This window comes from Drosophila serrata, unplaced genomic scaffold (assembly GCF_035046125.1).
Source record: "Drosophila serrata isolate PLE 108 unplaced genomic scaffold, ASM3504612v1 contig_275, whole genome shotgun sequence".
Lineage (NCBI taxonomy): Eukaryota > Metazoa > Arthropoda > Insecta > Diptera > Drosophilidae > Drosophila > Drosophila serrata.
This window is the reverse complement of record NW_028257173.1, coordinates 862277-885090: the sequence shown is the minus strand read 5'-3', so window position 1 is coordinate 885090 and position 22814 is coordinate 862277. Positions and strand designations below refer to the sequence as shown.

Genomic DNA, 22814 nt, shown 5'->3' with positions numbered 1-22814 from the left:
ATTTAAAATTGGCAGAGGTTTTTTTAGCCAAGAAATCTGGATTAGATTTGCTTCTATATTTATATACTTTTGCAGGGTATCATAATTTCATTTAGAAGCTTAAAACCCAGCGAAGGAGTAATTTTCGACCCTATAAATCATTTGTATTCTTGATCAGCATTAAAAACTGCGTTGATCTAGACGTGTCGGATTGAAAACAATTACTCGAAATTTTTTTCAATATTTTATAAGGGGTCACATCGTAAAAAGTTGTCAAAAAATTGACAAAAAATGCATTTCTTAAGTTTTGTATTTCTTGTATGCAGATTTATAAACCTACTAAAAACTAAAATGGGAAAGTTTTCTCAATTAAAATTAAAGCTTTTTTGGCTTAGTTATGCATTTTTTAAACCTGTGATTTGTGAAACAAATTGTCATATAAATTGTCATGTAAATATAAATATATCTATAAATATAAATTCAAATCCCAATATTTTAAGGTTAGCTATGATAAATTTCCGATTCATTCCTTTAATTGAATTTCAAGCTACAAGGGTATATTTTTCTGGTTTTTCTCTAATTTTCATTATATGTACTCCTTTACTAAGGCGCAATTTAAGTTCCCCGAAATGGAAATTCTGTAAATGCTCACCGAAAATTAATGGAAAATACGTTGTAAAACTCGTATGTAAATTGCAATTTGCACTTTTAATGTAAATAAACAAAATAATAAAGAGTTCCATTTTCGAATGAACCGAAAAAATATACAAACAATACATAAAGAGAAGTGGCACACTCGATAAAATCACATATTACAGCATTAAACGGGTGTAAAATCAAGTAAAACACACATATATATTTTTTAGCATAAAAAAATGTGTGATAACAACAGAAAATCAATATCAGCTTTTTTTAACCATTGCATTTGCGTGTCCAAATCGAATTTAAATACGAAAAATTTTGCTGCTGTGGCAATGTTTACACTTTGCCGTTGCATTAATTTGACAGGCAGTTGCTGTCGGGGTTTTTCTTAAATAAATACAAATATTTTTATTTTATTTCATTTCACGGTTGCGTGCAGTAATAGCCCAACAAAATGTATATATATTATATATACAGCAGTCACAGAACAATATATCCAGTGAGAAATATACTAGAAGCTTGTTTTTGCACAGACGGGGGTCAGAATGGCAAGGCGTAACGCCTTGATTATTTTCAAAATACCTATAATTAATTTATTTTAGTGTTTACTTTTGGTACTCGACCGTTTTTCGGACTGTTCCATTGATTAATGTATTTTGTACGAAACGAAATACATACAAAAATAAAAAGCAAACAAATAATGCATAAATTAAAATTTCCCACACAATGAATGAAGCATTTGCTATGATCATCTGATCTTTCACGTGAAAACTCATTAACGCAAAAGAGATTTCACTTTTTTATTTTTCGATCCAACTTACTCCTGCTGATCATTTCATTTTAATTACTCTTGTTTGCAGGTATTTGCTTTTTTACAGTATATTTATGAGATTCTCTACTTGTTGAAATTTATTTTGTTTATTTGTTTCAATTCTGATTTATATATTTCACAGAAAAATTATAAACAGAATAAGAAAAGAACTTGGAGAGGATAATAAGGAATTTTAAACACCTTTTCAACGGGTTTATAGAGTTTAAATATTATGTAGAGAATAATACAGAATGAATATATATTAATCCGTTATAAGATTCTGAGGTTGCATATAAAATTCCCAACTACGGAATATTAAAATATATACTCATAAGTTTGTTTTGGCATAATAATCACATCTTGTTTTATGAGGATTAAATCAGTAGACTTGACCTATAATCAGGAATGACTTTTTCTAACAAATAAATGACTCACAAATCAATAAAACTATTTAACAGAACTTAAACTAACCATTCCTCATAATAAACCATTCATTCAGCTTACTCATTTTCCTTAAAAAATAACCTTAACACACCTGTCTTAATAGCTAATATTAAACTCCTTAAATATTTAACATTATTTTACCTCCCATAAATCTAATAGTATAAATAAATTATGCGCTCACCAGTGGGCTTTGGTAGATTGTAAAAGTCAAGGGTCTTGATTCCCGATGTCTCCACGTGTGGAGCAAATCCCTCATAGAGGTCACTCTCCTCCACGATGCCGCTCAACTTGTCGGCCTGCGAGGAGGCATCTCCTCCACGATGGTATGGCATCTTCTTAGCCAGCTTTGCGGTCACTCCTTGGGATCCCTTTCCGGTTGTCAAGTTTTGATCTGGGTTTAGGTTCGGATTTTGGGGCAGCTGTTGTGTTGATGATGATGCGTTTCCTTCGATGTTTCCGTTTGACTAGATGACTTTTATTTTGCAGAGCGTTGCCTTCCGTTTCCGTTGTGTGGGATTCAATTTGCGAGCCTTGTTCAAATTGCGTTTTCTTGGTTATCTTATTGTTTAGATTTAGTGTGACCTCGTGGCTGGTTGGCCAACTTATGGAGACAGAAACACTCCAATACGATGATGCCGCGCGGAATTCATTATAGTAAACGATTTAGCACGAACACTGCAAGGGCATAGCTGTGTGATCAAATCAAATCGAGGAATATGGCGGCTCTTTCAAGTCTGCAATGAGATAAAAACCGGAGGGTAAGTAAGTTTGTTTATTATTATTTTGAATTGTTTTCAACAGGAACAAACAAACAACTCGGCAGCGAGTCAATCAATCAAGATAGCAGCTAAAGCATTAGGCATATGGAAAGCAATCCTTTGAATCCGTATCCAAATCAGTTCAATGACATGACCCATTCAAAATTGTTTTGTAGATAATGCCAAAGGCGCCATTGCCCCATAAAAAAAATACTTGGTTCGTTCATTAAATTGCGGCCCAGCTATAAAAACCTGGACAGATTTATAATATATATATTTGTATATATATAAAATCGCACGCATATATAGGTCTGTGATTTGGCAACGTATTTTTGAGGGTATTTGTGATTACCAACAACAGCAGCCGGTTTGATTTCTAATTAAACCAAACAGAAATCGAAAAATAATAAACCGGCGCAAATATTTCACTCGGCCATAAACAATCGCACTTATAATATACAAAAAAGTGGATAAACAATTTATTTAAAAGTTCATAAAAAGTTTTTTCGTTGAAATAAATCAAATAGAAATATTTAACAATCATTTAAATGCCAAACCAGAGTTGATTTCTTAAAGAAAGGGGGTTTGAGTGGTTAGAATGTAATTTTAATGAAGTGTATAAGCCCTTAAAAAAAAGTAAAATGTAGAAACTAGCAAGACAAATTAATTAATTCCTTCTACCTTAAAAGACCATTCTTCCATTCTTTATAATCACCTTAAGCCAAGTAACTCATTTAGCCTAATCAAGCTTAGCCACACGCGGCGTATACTTAATATTCAAATTCTTTATTCCTCGCTCTACACCAAACACTCCCTTATTCACGCTTTCTGACAAACCTGCTATTTATCTAAAGTGGTTTTTCTTTCCTACATTTTCCCCTTCCAACAAGAATTACTCACATATTTTGTTCTGTTTTCGTCACAATTCGCATGCCAAATGGAGCTTCAAAGTTGACAGAAGAAACAGAGAGACTACTAAATAAAAAAAAATAAACTAAATTGAATTGCAAATTTTCCAAAATATATTCCGGGCACGCATCGTAAACCCAAACAAAGCAGAAACAACCGGCAGACACTTCTATTATTTTTACTTGTGTTTTTATTTCACATTTTCCTTTTGACAATCTTAATGATTTCAGCCTGTCAACTGCAGCTAGAACCACATTTCAGGAGGCTTTAAAGGGGGCCTTAAAGAGGAGGGTCGGAATGAGAGACGGACAGGTCTGATAGATCGCTGCGTTTGCTTGATTGGCTGTCCGATAGAAGGTGTCGGACTTTTTACCTGGCCAAAGATACAGAGAGAGTGAGATGAGGAGGAGGAGAAGGGGGAGGAGGAGAACAGGTGCCGTCAATCGGATTTGTGGCCCAGACAAGTTGTATCTATGGCACTTTCAAAGCAAACTGTGTTTGGCCAACACTAGATAAGACAAGTTTTTGACTAAAGTGATTTATAATTAATAAAGGAATGTGTGGTTATTAACTGAAAACAGAAAGATGAGAATAAATAAAAATAAAATTAAGGAAATTCGGGATCAAAAGAAGGCACTATCAACTTATGTATTAAGTGTAAGCGTAAAATAGAAATACTTTACATTTGTCAGAGAAACGGTTGTTAAATGTAGAGGATCAGCAAGTATCTTTTAACCGTAAGTTACTATGATCAGTAAGTAACTATGAGCAGTGAGCAACTATGATAAGTAAGTATGTATGATCAGTTACTAACTATGAACACTAATAAACAATGACTTGCAACTTTTGTAACACAACACATGTCTGGGACTTGGCCGGCAGAAGTCACTTCGTTCCGGGGATGTTAAAACCAGTTGAGAATCATATGTTATGATGATTAACTATGAACAGTAAGTATCGATGACCAGTAATTAACTATGATCAGTAATTAACTCTGAACAGTAAGTATCTATGACCAGTAAGTCACTATGATCATTTATTATCAATGAAAATTAAGTAACTATGATCAGTAAGTATTTATGACCAGTAAGTATGTATGATCAGTTACTAACTATGAACACTAATAAAAAATGACTTGCAACTTTTGTAACACAACACATTTCTGAGACTTGGTCGGCAGCAGTCACTTCGTTCCGGGGATGTTAGAACAAGTTGGGAATCATATGTACTGATGATTAACTATGAACAGCAAGTATCTATGATCATTAAGTAACTCTGAACAGTAAGTATCGATGACCAGTAATTAACTATGATCAGTAATTAACTCTGAACAGTAAGTATCTATGACCAGTAAGTAACTATGATCATTTATTATCAATGAAAATTAAGTAACTATGATCACTAAGTATTTATGACCAGTAAGTATGTATGATCAGTTACTAACTATGAACACTAATAAAGAATGACTTGCAACTTTTGTAACACAACACATTTCTGAGACTTGGTCGGCAGCAGTCACTTCGTTCCGGGGATGTTAGAACAAGTTGGGAATCATATGCACAAATGTGACAAATTTGTATTGAAAAAAATTTAAGCTATTTCAATGAAACTATGGAGTTATTCTTCTCTATAATTTTACAAGTACATAAGTCGGAGCATGGCGAATCGGTTGACTATATATATACATATATATAGCTGCCATAGGAACGATCGGAAAATTTTAAGAAAAAGAACAACAACTTTCCCAGTTTATAACAGATTTTCATCAAATTTGATCTATAGCCATTACATATTAATCTAGATTTTTATGTAAAATTTTATGGAAATCGGACTACTATATCATATAGCTGTCATGGAAATATTCGTTAAAAACAGAGGAAAATGAAAAAACGGAGAATGTAAAGCTGTAAATATAAATTGAATAGGTGAATGAAATGAAAGCAGGCATTACTTTATTGTTTTTTAACATAAATATATATAATTTATATTGTACTAATTCCAAGTAATCGAATTTCAATTTGCAAGGGTAGACAAACTTCGGCATGCCAAAGTTAGCTTCCATTCTTGTTATAATTATATTACTGCATATAAAAAATAATCTTCTAACTCAAAACCCCATAGAAACACCCCCATTAACCCATACCATTTCAGGTCAAAGCAGACCAATCAATGTTCCTCAAATTAATCCACATTATTATTTATTGAAAAGCACTTTTTCCTTGAATAATTTCCACCTACTTGAATAGCCTCTTTCAGCACCACCCCTTTCCCCCCTCAGAACAAATATCGGTCGCACTTAAAGCCAAGTTAATTGGCCAAACAATTCCATTTCATATCACTTCACTTCACTCCAGTCAAGTCAACTTTACTTTACTTAACTCATTTCAACTCAACTCGGCTCAGGTTGTGGCGATTCACTGCGTTTCGTTGCAATATTGGTAATGTGCAATTTTCATATGTATGTCAATATTATGCTACGTCTAGTTTATTTCAAGGTGCCTCAGGTTACGTCGTCAGCAGAGGAGGAGGTATCGTTCAGACATGTATATAAAGTTATTAACAATCGTTTACACTGCATTCGAGTTGTTCGTTTGCTTACTTGTTTGTTTTTTTGCAAGTTTCACTGCCTCCGGACTTGAGAGAACGTTATCTAAATGTTCTAATGCATCCAATTTGCGCTAATGAAATCAAACAGAACGCCACTCAATTGAATTCAATTGGACAGTTTACAATGACTACAACTAAACTTGGCTTAGGCCCAAAGAAAACATAATGTTTTAGCACAGCATCGAATCGATTAACGTTCTCGGGGACCAAACAAACAGCTAATTAAAACGTTTATGCTAATGAGCCAACAAGATGTCATGTCCAGTGTCGCGAAATGTCAACCCAAAAGAAGCTGGCTGGAAAAATCGAAGGAAAATTGCACAAAAAAAAAATATTGACAGGCCGGAGGTCAAAATAAGCCGAAAAATTAACAAGTTTTTATAGCTACAGTGTGTGGCATAAGTTAAATGAAAACATTAAATACTTAAAAAGGTACTAAAACATTTTCAAATCGAAAAATCGAACTTCTTTCCTCAATAATGATCAAGTAAGAAACGATTTTTTAACTCATAAATTAGATAGTTAAAATCTTGTAATACATTGCACTCTATTATATTCCTCATTCCATTAACTAATTTCCCAAATTAAACACGACATTAGCCGCTGGCAATTGTCAGCCAAAAAAGTGAAACCAAAACAACTCAATTAGAGTCCAAAAATAGTCAAGAAAAATACCCAAAATTACCCAAGAATTTACTTAAGTCAGTTGGTTAGCTTTTTAAGTGCTAATCACTGGGGACCATGGGTTAAGAGAGACCCTATGTAATGCCGAAACTATTACGTGGGTGATGGGTTATTTGGTGACGCAAGTGCAACTATTGTAGGGGTCAAATCGGGACTCAATTCGATCCAATTCAATCCGACTCTCGACACGTTTATTCTCGGTGCAATTTGCGTCAGTTAGCGAAGAGGGAAAAACTTTTGAGGTTTCCAAGTAATTTTCCACTACGCCAAAGTTCACCAAAAGTTATTAGCTTCAAGCTAGCTGTGTAAATGTTTTAGTTCGTGTTTTCTGTTCATTCTGACAAGAAAGAGGAAAACAAAAGTTAATCCCTGCTTGATAAGCGACCGAGAAACCTTGTTAGATTGTTAGAAAATAAAGTGGTTAACAATAGAAACTCCTTGAAAGAGGAGGCGGAAAAGATAATGAAAATAATTAAGTTAATTAAACCATAAGTGGATTTAAGTCCTTTTTCACACTTCTACGGCTTAATTAGAGGGAGATTAAATGTTATACAGAAAAATATTATGATATATTTGACATTGAAATCATAACAAAAATAGAAAATATTTACTGGCTTGCAAAAAGGTTTGACTAAATGTCTCACTAACTTTTTATATAATTAAAGGTATGTACAATAAAATAAGATATTTATAATATCAAAATTGGGAGATTAATAATCATTTTCATAGAACCGAATATAAAATTTCTAATATCAAGTTTCATGTCAACTTTTTAACATTTCTGTAATACTTTGTACTATTTTATACTATTTTCTCCAATTAGTTCCAACATTTAACATTTCTATTATACTCTCCAAGGTAAGCCTTAATTATTTTCCCCTGCCTAACTAGAAATAGTTATCAAAGTTCCATTTATTCTCAAATTAATTAGCGTCTAAATAAATGACAGCTTTGAAAATAACTAGGTCGACTGTGTTTGGGGGGCCCAAAAATATGCGAGAGGGAAGGAAAACCCGCCAAGGGACCTCACCCACTTGAAAGGAATTTGCATACGATATGAGAGAGAGGTGGTTTTGGCACAGGACGACATTTAAGCCATACCTGAGGAACCCTTCGAAGCCATGCGAAAACGCTTTCTAACTAGGCCAAGCAGCTGTCAGCATTCCACATGAAAAATCCTCGGAAAGTGCCTTGAAAGTGCATTGACTTAGGCCAGATCCTACTTTTCGCCTTGCGCCACCCCAAAAGTCCTTTCAAAACCCATTTCCTACCAATGAAAACTGTGTCAATTTTAGCTGAAAAGCTAGATAACTCAGTCGAATTTGGGATTCTCTTGGTTTTAATTATAATATTATAAGAATTAATATTATTTTCTTTCTTTCCTTTAAAAATGTTTTAAATTAATAAATAAACATATTTATTATATATGTTCAAAACTTCTATTACATCAATAAATCGTAATACCCTTAATACTTAAAGAACAAAAAAGAGAAGAGTCTAGAAAGGGAATTGAAATTATGCTTGGTTCAAACAAGTCCTTAAAGTACAGAAAATGTAGGACAACACAAAGCTCATTGTGGGGGTGTGTGTTGTACATGTAAATCTATCTACGTATTGGTGTATTTATTTAGCTTTTTTTTGTGTGTGTGTGTGGGTGTGACAGGACACTTTGCGTCAGCAGCAGACCAAAAAATAACAACAAGGATAAAATTGCGTAGTGCCGACTCAAACAGGGTGTGTACCCAAAACCCAGGGAATGAGCAAACGGAACAGGATTGGGAGCACAAAGAGAGAGAGGAGAGAGTGGGAGAGAGAGCTAAATAGAGTCCTGGAGTCCTGGGGAAAAGCCCCAGCAAGGAGAGAGAGAGAGGAGGTCCTAGAGCTGGAAATCAATGAATGAATGAATGAAACGCACGCATGAGCAAACGGTAAGGAAGGCAGGCAACCAGGACAATAGAGAAACCAGGACTCTTCAATTTAGTTATAACAGACTTTTAATCTAATCCTTATAGAAATATTAAAATATTTTAAACTTGTAAAACCAATTTTAAGCAACAATAAATTCAATAAACTAAAGTAATCGAAAAAGTAAACCAATTAAAAAGTCGTTTCATCTGCGATGCAAAATTGAGCAATTTCCAAAGCTGTGACAAGCCAAAAGGCATCAAAATATATCTAAAGAAAATATGTATTATTTAATATCAGAATTGAAGCAAGGGATTTTGTGAAAATATAATATTTTCTGGAAAAATTTCTAAGTAAACTATAATACAACTTAAAAACAATTACATTTTATAAGATTATGATACATAATTATCTATAAAACTAAGTTTTAAAAACATATTTTAGATGTTACTTTGCTACCCCTTTATTTTCCCCAGTGTAATCGAATCAATTTAAGCTTATTTAGGGGTCGGAGAAGAGCAGAGGGCAAGCAAAGGACATGGAGGACAGACGAGGAGGAGAAGGAGGAGGCCAACCCAGGCCAAGAGCGGATGGATTGGCAAGGAAATCAACTTCAACTTGCCGCAAGGACAGCCACTGAAACTGAAACTGAAATTTGTCAGACAGCACGAACAATTAAAACGGGGCCCCGAGCTGTTGACCTGATTTCAGTATCTCTCCTTGCCGCCTCTTGAATGCCTTTCTGTACATATATTTTTATTATTATTATTTTTTCTTATTTTTTGTATTTTTTGGTTCCCCCCTTTTTTGGCGGCAGACATCGTGACGGCTGGAAAATGCCATACACGCAAGGTTTTATGGGTCTCTCTCTCTCTTTGCTGATTTTTTCGCTTTATCTCTCTAGTTTTTGTTTTTTTTTTTGTATTATTTTGGCAACAAAGGAAAACCTGTACAGTGCACTTGCCACAAACAAGCACAACAATCGAGCTCACTGGAGGGTCACTGAACCCGAGATAAAAAAAAGTGCTGCACCAGCAGCAACTGCAACTGCAACGGTAGCTGTGGCTGTGGCTGCATTTTATTTCATAATCATTGCACATGAGCACAAAACGCCAGAGATATGTGTAAGAAAAATCACGTGAAACGGGCCCTGGGCTATGTTACTTATATATATGTATATATATGGGCATTTGGCCAGGCCTCTGGATCTGAATCTGAAACTGAATATGAGCCTGAACTGCAAAAAAAAAACAAAACCAACTTGACTTGGCCTAGACACAAGGAAAAGCCACTGCCGACAAATGCCAGGAAAACACAAAAAAAAATCTAAGAGATACGACATCAGCTTTTGTGGCGAGTGTCCGAGAGTTACTTGAAAAGTCACACGGAATGGGGGATATATATATATTATATAGGGTAAGAGATGAGTTGAAAGATGATTGAGATAAGATAGAAACATATATAGACATGAAAGCAAATAAAGTTGAAATTAATAGCCTTAAAGATACAAGGCTTTAAATATTAAATAGTTGGAAGGAGCCTTCATAAAACACTTTAAAAATGTCATTGTACTAAAGACTTGATTTATTATTAGTGTTGATATGATATAAGAACCTTTTCAAAGGTATGGATCAGCAATTTCAGTGGAAATTATATACTTTTAACAATATTAAGAAATTTTCTAAATAAATCTAAAAGTCACTTAATAAAAAATCTTTATTTTATTTTAGTTAATTTAATTATTAGGGTTAATATGATATAAGAACCTTTTAAAAAGTATGTGTCAACAATTTTAATGGAAATTATACATTTTTAACAATATTATCCATATGTAAAAGACTGTTTAAGGAAGTTTCTAAATAAATCTGAAAGTCGCTTTACAAAAAATCTTTATTAAATCAATTAAATATTGCCAAATCACTTGAAATTTCAACTACAACTGAGGCAAACCTCGCACATAACCCAGCATCGTCCCTGGAGTCGCCAAACAAAGGCTGAATCGTAACTGGGAGCCACTTGGAGGCACCAAAAGCTTTGGCTCTTGGTTCCTCCTTCTTTTTTTTTGGCCACCCAATACTACCGCAAAAAGCAACTCCCCAAAGGGGCCACAAAAAAAACTTACAGCGAATGTGTGTTATGTAAGAGCGCATTTCCAACATATTTGCTTGGCCAGTTTTCTTTTGCTTGGCTGGCACAAAAAAAAAAGGGAAAAAGAAAAAGAAAAAGAAAATAAGTTCACAATGCAGCCCAGAAAAGCGAGCATGCAGCAGGAAAATGGGCAAAAGGAAAAATGTAGGCAAAGCAGTATTTTTTTCCTCCCCCCCAATATGTCGAGAATGTTATGGCCTGGTGAAATGGAGCCACGTGAATCATACGGAGAACTACCACAAGTGTTTACATTATAGGTGGTGCCATATGATTGCCATACTTGGCTTTGACTCTACCATTTTTTTCCATTCTAATGTTTGGACAACACGGCGTATGATGTTGAGATATTACTCATACGACACGTTGGCCCGCTCAAATATCCATAAAACCCAAAATAATTACACAACACTCAGAGCATTCGATCCCCACCATATGGCATTATTTCGTTAAATTATATAGATATATATATCGCTAAAGCTAAGGCTTTTTGTGGCTAATTTGCCACTATTCGACACTTAATATGCATGTAAACTGCTTTCTATATGGCCATCATTAGGTAATGTTCGCATTTCGGGTGTCTGGTCAATGAAACTTTTATGAAGACATCACACACAGCCTCTCAGTAGTCGTTGCACTCGGAATTATGGCTAATTACATGGACAATTTAATGTATATGAACATCCCTCTCCATATGTCGCCTCCTAATGGTCCCTAAAACGATGCCAAATCGCTGGAGGAATACTGCTGTTTTGTTATATAACAAAGTAATGTAAATTCTTACGCCCTGTCCCACATCCCTTGGGCCAAGAAAAAAAAGAAATAATAATAATAATAAAACATGGAACACAGCAGGCGGTGGATTTTGTTTACACTTGGCGAATTGCAACACAGCCAAAGAGGAAACTTCAAGTTGTTTAAATAAACAATATGTTCCATGCCTCATAAATTTTGCAAAACTATAATTGAAATATTTGACTTATATTCTTGCTAATTTTAGAAGTCTCTTTAGCCTATTCGTGGGAATTAGATTATTTTGTATACGCTATTAGATTAAGCAATCTATAAAATCCTTGAAAACGTGGACTTGATAAGGTGACATATTAATAACTGCTATTAGAAAAATAATAGCAGAGTTGTGGCTTAGTTGTAATTACTAAACCAAAAAATTCCCACCAATTAAAAGGGAATGAGATAAATCTTTTCTACATTTTTAAAATGACCAATAAATCCTAAAAATACTTTAAAATATACATACATTATATATTAATTATTACCTATTTTATCATACAAATCAGTGGCATGAGAAATACCAAAAGCAAATCCATTATGTCAAATGTTTTGGGCGTGCGACATAAATTGTGACTTAGAACACGCGTTGACGGCATAAAATTATGCATAATACGCACAATATTTATATTTTCTGTCCGATAAGATACGGGCAATGTGAGAAGCATTAAAAAATCAGTTGGCTTGTACCAAAAAACCCGATGATAAGCGGCAGCGTAGTATTTTATTTTGATTTTTCTTCTTTTTGCGAGAAAGAGCATTTTGTTTCGGAGTATTACTGATAACAATTCGAACTGGGGACTGTGTCAGTCGCGGCGAAGTCGAGACTGCTGACTAAAAATAGTAAATATGTAGTTAAAGTCGCTGACATTGGTTGGATTGTAAATCTAACCAACCTCAGAGCGTGTGACCAGATCATACTCCTCCCACTAGGCTAGCCAATCGCCTTTTTTTAGCTTACAGTAGAAATTATTTAAGACTAAACTTTAACTCATATATAATTTTTAAAATAAATGTGTGCCCTTTTAGGGTATTATAAGGTTAGTCAGAAGCTTGTAACGTTGTAAAGGAGTCATTTCCGACCCCATAAATCATATATATTCTTGATCAGCATCAAAAACCGAATCGATCTGGCTATGTTTGGCTTAAATTAAATTTTTTCAAAATTTTAGAAATTTTATAGGAGTGAAAAACTGTCAAAAACATTACAATAATTTTTATTTTTTTAATTTTTAATGGAGTATGCAGATTTATTAACCTAATCAAAACTAGCTTAAAACAGCTTTCCGATTTAAATTCTTTGCTCTTTTGACTAAGTTATGAACTTTTTTAACTCTATTTTAAAGAAAAATGGTCATAAAAAAATATCAATAAATATAGCTTCAAAGAATACGAATATGTTGAGTTTATGTATGATAAATTTTCGATACGATCCTATAATTCATTTGCAAACTGCAAGGGTACATTAGCTTCGGCTTTCCTAAGTTATTTTCTTTCCTCGTTTCTTTTAAAAGAAGAAAAAGAATCGGATCATCATAGATCATAGATACGAAATATTTATACCCTTTCAGGGTATTATAATTTCAGTCAGAAGCATAAAACGCTATGAAGGAGTCATTTCCGACCCTATAAGTCATATATATTCTTGATCAGCATCAACAGGAGAACCTTTTGACCTATCTAGGAAAAGAAAAAAAATTTTTGGAAATTTTTTCAAATTTTTGTAACAGATTTTTACATTGTTGACACTTTGAAAAATTGACAAAAATTGTAATATTGTAAAAATGTAATTAGGGTATGCAGTTTAATTAACCTATTAATAACTAGCACAGAACAGCTTTCCGATTGCAAATTAATGCATTTTTGACCTAGTTTTGACAGATTTTCTCTACAAGAATAAAATTAATTTCAAAAACCCGAATTTAAGTTCCTTTCTTGTTAATTATAATACTGTTACTAAACTGAAACATTTAAACCGATATCTACTGTATATTCATCAGCGATGTGCATTCATCGATAATGAATATTTCGCTGGCCGGCTTGCGGGGGAACCGGTTCGATGCCATCATCATGGCATCATAATGTATTTTTTACTCATATATACATATGTACATATATAGAGGAGTACCTACATATGGCATATTTTTGCAAAACTCTGCCAAAATGTGTAAAGAGCCCGCGATGTGTGAGTCAGTACAGCGTCTCTCTCTCGGCATTCCAGCGAACTTCATATGATATTCGAGAGCCGAGTTTCAGTTTCAGTTTCAGTTAGCCTTTTCGTTTTAATTCGATTCAATTCGATTCGTTTCGATACCAAAAAAAAAAACATCACGTGCTTTTCGCAGCGATTCGCTTTTTTTGCTTTAGCTTTGGTTTTTGTTTTCGTTACTCGCCTTTTGTAAACAATGGGAGGCTTGTTTCTAAATATTTATAGCGTGTTCGTTATTTTTGCGTGCCAGTGCCCATGTCTGTTGCCTCTGTATATTTTGTGTAATTCGGTATCGCTTATTATACAATACCATTTTAGGTTAGGCACGAGTTAACAATTCGGCAAAGTCTTTGACTTTTGCAGCTGGGTGGGCGTGTTTCGTGATTCGCTAACTTTCTTAACCGCCTAATACCGCCTTCTTATTGTGCGATCACGTTCGCCAAAAATGTTCGAAATATAGAAAATATGCTATATACTATACTATATACGATATACTATATATATGCGTAGGCAGACAAAGACTTGTTAATTTCACAGACACGCAAAATGAACAAAAGCTTGGCTTTTGGTGCTGCAAGATATTTACGTCAATTGCAACTGTGTAATGGAATATTTTTGTTTAATTCGCAAAGTTTCCAATGAACTTTGGTGGAATCAAGTCGATGGTTCTTAACCATGGATCGAGTTTCCATTATAATTCTATGTTAATTTGATGTTGGAATTATTATATTTTTTCACACAACAATGTTAAGATCATTATAAGGGCATTTGCTTTAAAATGGTTTACTAGGAATTCATTAAATATAAAGTGGTTCTTAGTCATGGCTTTAAAAAACGGGTGTCAGACAGAGAAATTGGCTTTCTTTTGAATCTTTAAACTATGGTTATAAGAACTATACAACCTTTTCCTGCCAAAACTCCCCTCAAATCCCTATATAAATTATTTAACTTGTGTCATATAATTATAACCATATGCTCATATCTTTAAACATAAAAAAAGTAAGCCCAATTAACTGTTGTTTTCTCTGTTCCATAAATAGCACATATAAAATTGTTGTACCTAACTACTGTGGGAATTTAATTAAGCTTCATTTAGCAAAAGGAAAGCAAAGCAAATGCTGAATAATTAGTGACCATGACAGACACTTCCGGTAAAAGCATCACAATTTGCATGCACATCACAGCAAACGAAATACAAATTATTAATTAAATAAAATCTCGACCCACGCAGATATAAATTGAATTATCACAACAAGAGCAGAACCAAATAATTGAATCACTCAACAATAATCGAAAGCTTCGAAATTAGCCAGGGAAAAATAATAAACAACAGGCATATAAAATATGCAAGCAAAACAGAAAGCAACTCTGGGAGGCTAAAAAAATAATAAATAAATAAACAAAAAGCAGAGCTCAAGAAATTCTTTTCGCAAATCGCACTACTTGAATTCCGCTGTTTTTGTTTTCGGTTCAGTCCGGTTTGAGTTCACTTTTCACATTTTGTATTTTCATTTTTCAGTTTTCAATTCAATTAAGCGTCGGCGGGCGGCCGGAGTTCAGCACACATTGCTGAACCTGGCGTCTGGGACCTTTTTCTGTTCTTTACTTTTATTCTTTTCTGTCGTTGTTGTTTTCTGCTCTTCTGGTCTCAACCGTAATTCACTTTATTCAAATGTGTATAATAAAATAAACGCCTATATGATATGCACAAGGCACAATGGGCGAAAACAAAATAAGAAAGAAAACTAAGCGGCCCATTGTCAAGTCGAGTTGTTCTTTTGCACAGAAAGAAATTCAAGATCAAAGTCCTTTTAATCAGGAATTAGGAATAAGATATGATCTTATAATGGTGATATCAAAAATGAATAATTAATTAATGAATTATTCTCATTCTGCTGATAATAGTTTATAAAACTTACGAAACTTAGAAAGTACATCAATGATCATAATAATTTTACAAACCATAGATATATTTACCCACTTATAATCTAGGTATTAATTTTCTTTCATCTAAAACCACTTTAAATTGATCCTGATTTGTATTTAGTTCTTTTTTCCTGTGTTCCCTTACTGGTTTTTGCCGCAGATTCAGATACAAAAGACTGAAGCCGGATGTTTTCGAGCAAAGAGACCCCTTAACTATATAGCTTTTGTACGAATTGAACTTTATCTCAATGAAGAGTGACAATGAGAACGTCTCTTTGGGGGCATGATCATCATTGAGGCTCAAGTATGGAAATTATTGTCGCAACGGATAAATTGCCACAAATGCATTCTGCCTCTAGAGACTAACTAGGGTTTGTTATCAGCCTGGTAAAGTGACCACCCACTGAAAAAGCAGCGGATAAGCACAATTAAAAATAATGTTTACATAAATATAAATCAAATTCACTAGGGATTCATGAACAGCTTGCACATTAAGCCCACTCAATTGGGAACCATGAACTAGAAAATGCAGAATATTATATGCATTTTCAAAAAGATCTCTAACTTTATCTAAATGCACGATCAAGAATAAATAAAAGCAAAAAATCGCAACTTATTTTCGTTTAATAAACATATACCTTGTCCCACAATTAACTATCAAACCATTCAATTAAATAAGCTTATACTACCAACACTTCCTACCTGATACAACGTTAACGTTTGATAACGTTATAGACCAGATCTGGTTATATATTGATTTACAGCTTATCCAGACAACATATCAAAGCACGGATAACGTTAACAGCACGGCAACACGATGTCAGTTGAAATCAAGGTTATTTAATCAATGGAGGGGAAAATGTAGGAAAATGTTTAGTCCAACTCGAGTCGACTTTCAGATACAGATACAGATAAATCTGTTAAATATTTCGCTTTTGGCGCTGCAATAGCTCAATGAAATTACTTGCACAAATTAATGCCGCACAATTGCCGAATGAGCCAGCAAGCGACAAAGTTATATCCCAAAGTCGGGCACAAATTGATTGTTCGCTATCTCGGACATATGTATATATATATATATGCCTGCTTTCTATATAGGATTTATATATATTATATATGGAGCTCTCGTTCATATCGCTTAAATTGCTTTCATGTGCTCCCCCAAGTTTTATATTTAATGTTATTTTAGTCTCTCATTTTTTATGCTCGCCAGTTTGCTTGTTTGTTTGTAGTGTAGGAAATCCATCTGGTGGGCGTATATTTGTTTCGCTTCTCTGTCCTCTATCATTAACACATCGCGCGGCCAGTACTTGATTTAATAAATTTGATTAGGATTTACGAGCGTGTGGGTTTCCTGCATTTCGCGAGGGTCTCGTAATAAAACTGGAACAGACCGATGTGTGAAATTTTCACGCAGATATATTCAGCCATCAGGTGATCATGTACCATTAAAGATATCACATGGATAGAAAGCGAATATGTGCCAAAATTAGACTGGAATGTGAGTCAGTTTAAAAAGGATCATGTTCTTATTTAGTATTTATTTATTATTATTATATCAGCACCTTCTCATTTGCCTCTATGAAATCCCACCTTGACAGATGGCCTTTAGTAACAATTTAATATAACCTAGCTTAACACAATCACCCCCAAAAGAGGACAACAATTAATTTTTCTGGTAATTTAACATAAAACCAGGTCCCATGACAAAAACCCCAACCAGATTTATGACCAACGAGCAACTTGTGCAACATTCTCGTGGTCTCAAAAATAAATACAAAACAACGGCAGTAGCAGCAGCAACAAAGCGATTTTCCAGGGCGGGTTTTGGGTTAATACGAAAAAGTATTGATTTTTCTATAGTCACCTTAAAAAATGGGTTAGTTCGCTGGTTTACTCTTGGATAAAGTTCAGGCCCTTCCGTTCAGAGTTCATTGAACTGAATGACCGACTGACTGACACAGACTCAACTCGAGACTGGTAGACTTATAGAGAGACAGAGAACTGGACAGTTGCAGTGGGGTAATAATAATAATAATCGATGTGAATCACCGGGCAAATCACGTTGTCGTCGCCCAGGCACGTACACAAATCTCTGAATATGCGATATATGGACAAATGGATAGATGGACGGTTGAAATGGATGTGAGACCGAATGCAAAGCGACGTTGACTTATTGACATCGATTGATTCCGATTCCAGTCGGAGTCTCAATCCGAGTCTGTCGGCTTTGGTTTTTTGTATTTTTTTTTATTTTACTCTAGCCTGCCGGATCTGTAAATTGCACGACTGTCTTTTTTTTTGCTCTTATGATTTTGTGAGGCAAATTTGAAAAGTCGTTTTGTATCGGTCAAACTCACGTGAGCGAGCGATTGGACTTTGCCGGCTGACAGACAGTTTACCCAAATACAATTTGTCCGTTGCCAGTCAAATGTATTTAGATAAATACTCAACTTTGTTAAAGGTAACATAAATATATATATTTTCTATATTCTGCTTCAAGTGAGTTATTTCTAGGGCAATCTTTTCCAGAGATAAGATAAGGAGTCCGCTCAGAGGTTCACATTTTTTTCGCAAATGTTTGCTGGTCTTTTTTGTCCAAGTTCAGCGCTAGCAAGGCTTCAAAGCTATAGATTAGGTAATTTATAGGGTTCTTAATCGTTATATTTATCGCCAAAACAAATGTTTGAACTCATAATTAATAAATGTGTAGCGATGAAGTAACCCAATTTCAAAATTGTATCTTGACAAACCCATGAAAAGTTGGGTTTTACCTATCAGTGAGTCACACAAAGACATAAAACATTTATCTAAATTTGGATTCGGGGAATTATGGGAAAAAAATCACAATTTGTAGAAAGATTCCCTTGTACTTTATAATCGAGAAACTATAGAGTACTATACTAAATAAGTTAAACTAAATTCTCACTCAGAAAACAAAATAAATTATATTTAAACCCCATTCAAACAAAGTAAAATACGAATTTAGAACACAAATAAATGTGTAAGACATAATCCCTTTGCAAATATCACAAATGAATAAAGGTCTCTGCTCTTCATTCTCAGCATTAATTTAGAGCCCCATATAAAAAATAGGGTTTTAACATTTTAAAAATCTTTTTCAGACCATTATCAACCCGAAAAAAACATGGTTTGCTACCGTCATAAATTGTGCAAGGTTAGAATGGTCGTCTATCTTATCAGTTACGTATAAAAAGGCACATGAAACCAACAAAAGGAAAAAATAGAGACATTTTAGGGCTTATAAAATCCAACTGGATTTTATGAAACCAAAAGCAAGTCTCACAGAATTTAAATACAATTTATGGTCAGAATGAATCATGGTAATTTTTCATCAGTCGATCGAACCTTTAGTCGTCGTGAATTGCGAAAAGTTATCAATAGAAAAAATAAAGAGTGAATCATTGAAAACATGAGGCAAAAGATAACACACGAAAAAGTGCAATCAAAGGGAAAGAGATAAACAGGGAAAGAGGGAAGGTTGGGTTTTCTTTTTTCTTACCTGTCAATTTAGTTTCTGTTGTTTTGTTCTTGTTTTTCAAGCACTTCCTTCGTTGATTATTTGTTTTTTTTTTCTTCTTTATTTTGTCGCTGCACTTGTTCTTCTTCCTTGCCTTCTGCTCCTGCTCCTCTTCGTATTCGTTTGCTTCGTTGTGTGTGTGTGTTTTTTTTATGCACTCGTTTTTTGTTTTGCTTGGCTCGTTCGTTTTTATCGTGTTGTCACGTTTTCACTTTCACAGGTAAATTCTAAAAGGAGGATACTTTGTTGTTGTTGTGTTTGCAACCAATTTATTCTGCTGCCCGCCACAGGGGGCGTGGCGCGGGGCAAGGAGGGGGCTTTTTGGCCTTTACACACACAGGCACACACACGCACGCACACGCAAGCACAGAGCGCGAGCGAAACAGCAAAGTTTCTAGTTATTTAAGTTATCCAAATTTAATTAAATATTTTGCAAGTAATTTTAATTTTATCCATATTTTTGGTTACTTATTTATTGTTTTTTTTAGGGAACCGAAGACACGAGAAGCGCGGAGTGTGCCACAAACTTTTGGAGACAATATTTTTTTCGAATGAGCACCTGCACTCGTATTTATAGGTTTCTTCAAGCCACAAAAGCTCTCAAAAGCCAAGAGAGAATTTGTTCGACGAACTTGTTTGAAGGTTCGAACTATGGGAGCCAGCAGTCACTTTTTGTGATATTAATTAGTAGCTTAAAGAACTTTGTATTTTAAATACCGCTACCCCATCTCCTAATTTGGATATGTTTCTGTTAAAAATGTAAATTTAAACCTTTTAAATAGAAAAAGCCATTTTAAACAATTGAAATGAATTTTGGCCAGTTTATATGATTGCTTGCCCATTGTACAAAGTCTTGAGTTCGATGTTCGATGTCAAACCAGGGAGAACTTAAGGTTCGTTGCGGACTGAGACGACAGATCGAACAAGTCTTCATTTAATAGTAAAATTATTAAATATTCAAGATATTTTTAAGAAAAGTTGAAGCTGTAAACTTGGCAAATTCTAATAATAAAATATAAGCTATGACGCGTATTACCGTTATTTGAAGTGTGAGATGGGAGGAAACTGGGAGAGAGCAGCAAGTGCGCAAGTGTGTGTGGGAAAAAAGAGACCCTCTCACAGTCCAGTTAACAAAAATAATTATTTGGCCTAAACCTAGTCAATAAGGAATATATGAAAAATGGTTCCATTTGTATTATTTAAATAATGTTTTTAAATATCGTTTTAGTGAAGTATTTTAATTAATTTTTTCCCTATATTTAACCATTATTAATCATGTCGTAATTCAAAGAGACCTCTCTGAAATTAAAAGAGAGCCACATATTTTGGGCTATGATCGTAGGTCTCTCTTTTCACCCTTTCTTTTATCGCTCTTTCTTAAATGTCAATGTATGGGTGCGATAATGATAAATACAAATGCTAATTTTGCCGGTTAATTTATGTTAAAATACTCGGGTAATGACTTTAAATTTGTTGGCAAAACAGAAACCGAATTTAAGCGCACTTTGACAGCTACTGTTGGGTTTATTTTTCAATCGAATTACCGGGCAATAACTTAAGAAACATAGGGGTTTTACGGAGTTTTATTCTTATCCGTACTTGTAATTATTTTGTTAAATTTCAAAACTCTTTTACACGTGGTTTCTTTTATTGCAACTTCACGCAACAGAAATTCCCGCACACACCAACACATACACGTACAAATTTAGAAAATAAGCGGAACACGTCGCATAGCGCAACAACAAACAACACTCTCCCGCTCTCTTTCTCTCTCACTCGCACTCCAATTGTTTGCCTGTGTGTGTGTGTAGAAAAATGTTGTGTACAACAACAAAATGCTTAAATTTCTTTAGTTATTCGCTTAGCACATTGATTTAACACTCAATTGTTGACACAAATATTGATTTACTCGCATGTAAACAGTTTAATAGTCGCATTTTAGCACTTGCTTTAAATTAGATAAATTAGAGTATCTATTTTGGGCGACTTCGATGGTGTGTGTGTGAGACGGGCCTTCTTTTCTAAACACCAAGCAAAAATGAGCAGCATTTGGTGGCCTAATTATTGTTTTCGGTAGTTTTTGTTTTAAACTTTCTGCTTTAATGTTTTTCGTATACGTATTTTTTCACTTTACATTCCAATTGACACTTTATTGCAATTTATTACTTTGTTTTATTTTGTTATTTACTTCCAATTTTAGAGTGACAGTTTTTGAATATCAAAATATTAATATGTTTCTTGCCAGATTTAATTTAAATTTATTTTTGGTCACTCTGAATTCAGAAGATGTTATTGAACATTTTACACATCTATATAACATTTTACACGCTTACATGTATAGGAAGTAAAATTAATTAACAGACCTGCTGTCGTTAACAGAATTCTCTCTCGTTGGCTGACGGGTGGATTTTAGTTAACAGAGCACTCTCTCGTTAACAGTCCGGTGTCGGGTCGGTGTTGGTTGTTGAAAATATATCATATTTTATATATTATTTTTTATATTTTCTTTCTGGGCACTCTAAGCCACGAAGCTGTTATTTAACATGTTACACGTCTAGATAACATTTTACTCCTTTACAGATACATCATGTAGGAAGTAAAAAGCATCAACAGACCGCTTAACGGAGAGTGAGACCATTTTAAGGAAATACTACTAATACCAAATCGTGAATATATACAAATATACCAATATAGAAGGTTGCCAGACTGAGTGCCCAGATGCTATGTAATTTTGTATTATTTTAATATAATTTTTCTCAGATTTCTAGATATTATAAAAGTCGAAACGGGCCGGATCGAAGAACTATAGCATATTTGTGCCATAGAGACGATCGAAAAATTAGAATAGTATAACTTTTTCCATTTTCAACAGATTTTTACATAATTTTATATATACACATTTTGTATTTTTTCTTGAATTTCGTTTTAAATTTTAAAAAAATCGGACTTCTATATCATAAAACACTATAGAAATTAATAATTGCATTAATTTCTATATTGTTAATATAACTTTTTCAAATTTCATCAGAATTTTACATAATTTGATATATACACATTTTGTATTTTTTCTGGAATTTCGTTTTAGATTTTTAAAAAATCGGACTTCTATATCATAAAACTGCTATAGAAATTAATAATTGTATTAATTTCTCGATCGTTAATATAACCATTTTCAAATTTCATCAGACTTATACAAAATTTGATATATACACATTTTGTATTTTTTCTGGAATTTCTTATTAATTTGTTTTTAAATTGGACTACTATATATAGAACTTAATTGTACTAATTTCTAGATCGTTATTATACACTTTCTCATTTTTAACAGATTTTCACATAATTTGATATATAGCCATTTTGTATTTTTCTAGAATTTCGGTTTTAATTTTATGAAAATCGGAAGATTATATTATATACTTATAAGTCATGAGAACTTTCAAAAAATTAATACAACGACCAATTAGT

The 22814-nt window shown here is 33.8% G+C and overlaps 1 protein-coding gene across 22 annotated transcripts in view; it reads right to left on the bottom strand.

Moving 5' to 3' along the window:
* Nucleotides 1–21667, bottom strand: part of sky (GTPase-activating protein skywalker) — a 49325-nt gene extending 27658 nt beyond the window's left edge. For 4 of the 22 annotated variants that reach the window (XM_086834948.1, XM_086834931.1, XM_086834943.1 and 1 more), the window contains exons 1-3: nt 21467–21667; nt 19332–19576; nt 2058–2610 (exon numbers count right to left, since the gene is read on the bottom strand). In XM_086834948.1, coding sequence (XP_086691074.1) covers nt 2058–2208 — 151 coding nt within the window. In that variant the 5' untranslated portion in view covers nt 2209–2610; nt 19332–19576; nt 21467–21667. Of the gene's footprint in view, nt 1–2057; nt 2611–19331; nt 20098–20893 lie in introns of those variants that run through there. The other 18 variants (XM_086834949.1, XM_086834933.1, XM_086834944.1 and 15 more) reach the window with 11 other exon arrangements.
* Nucleotides 21668–22814: the final 1147 nt, after the last annotated feature.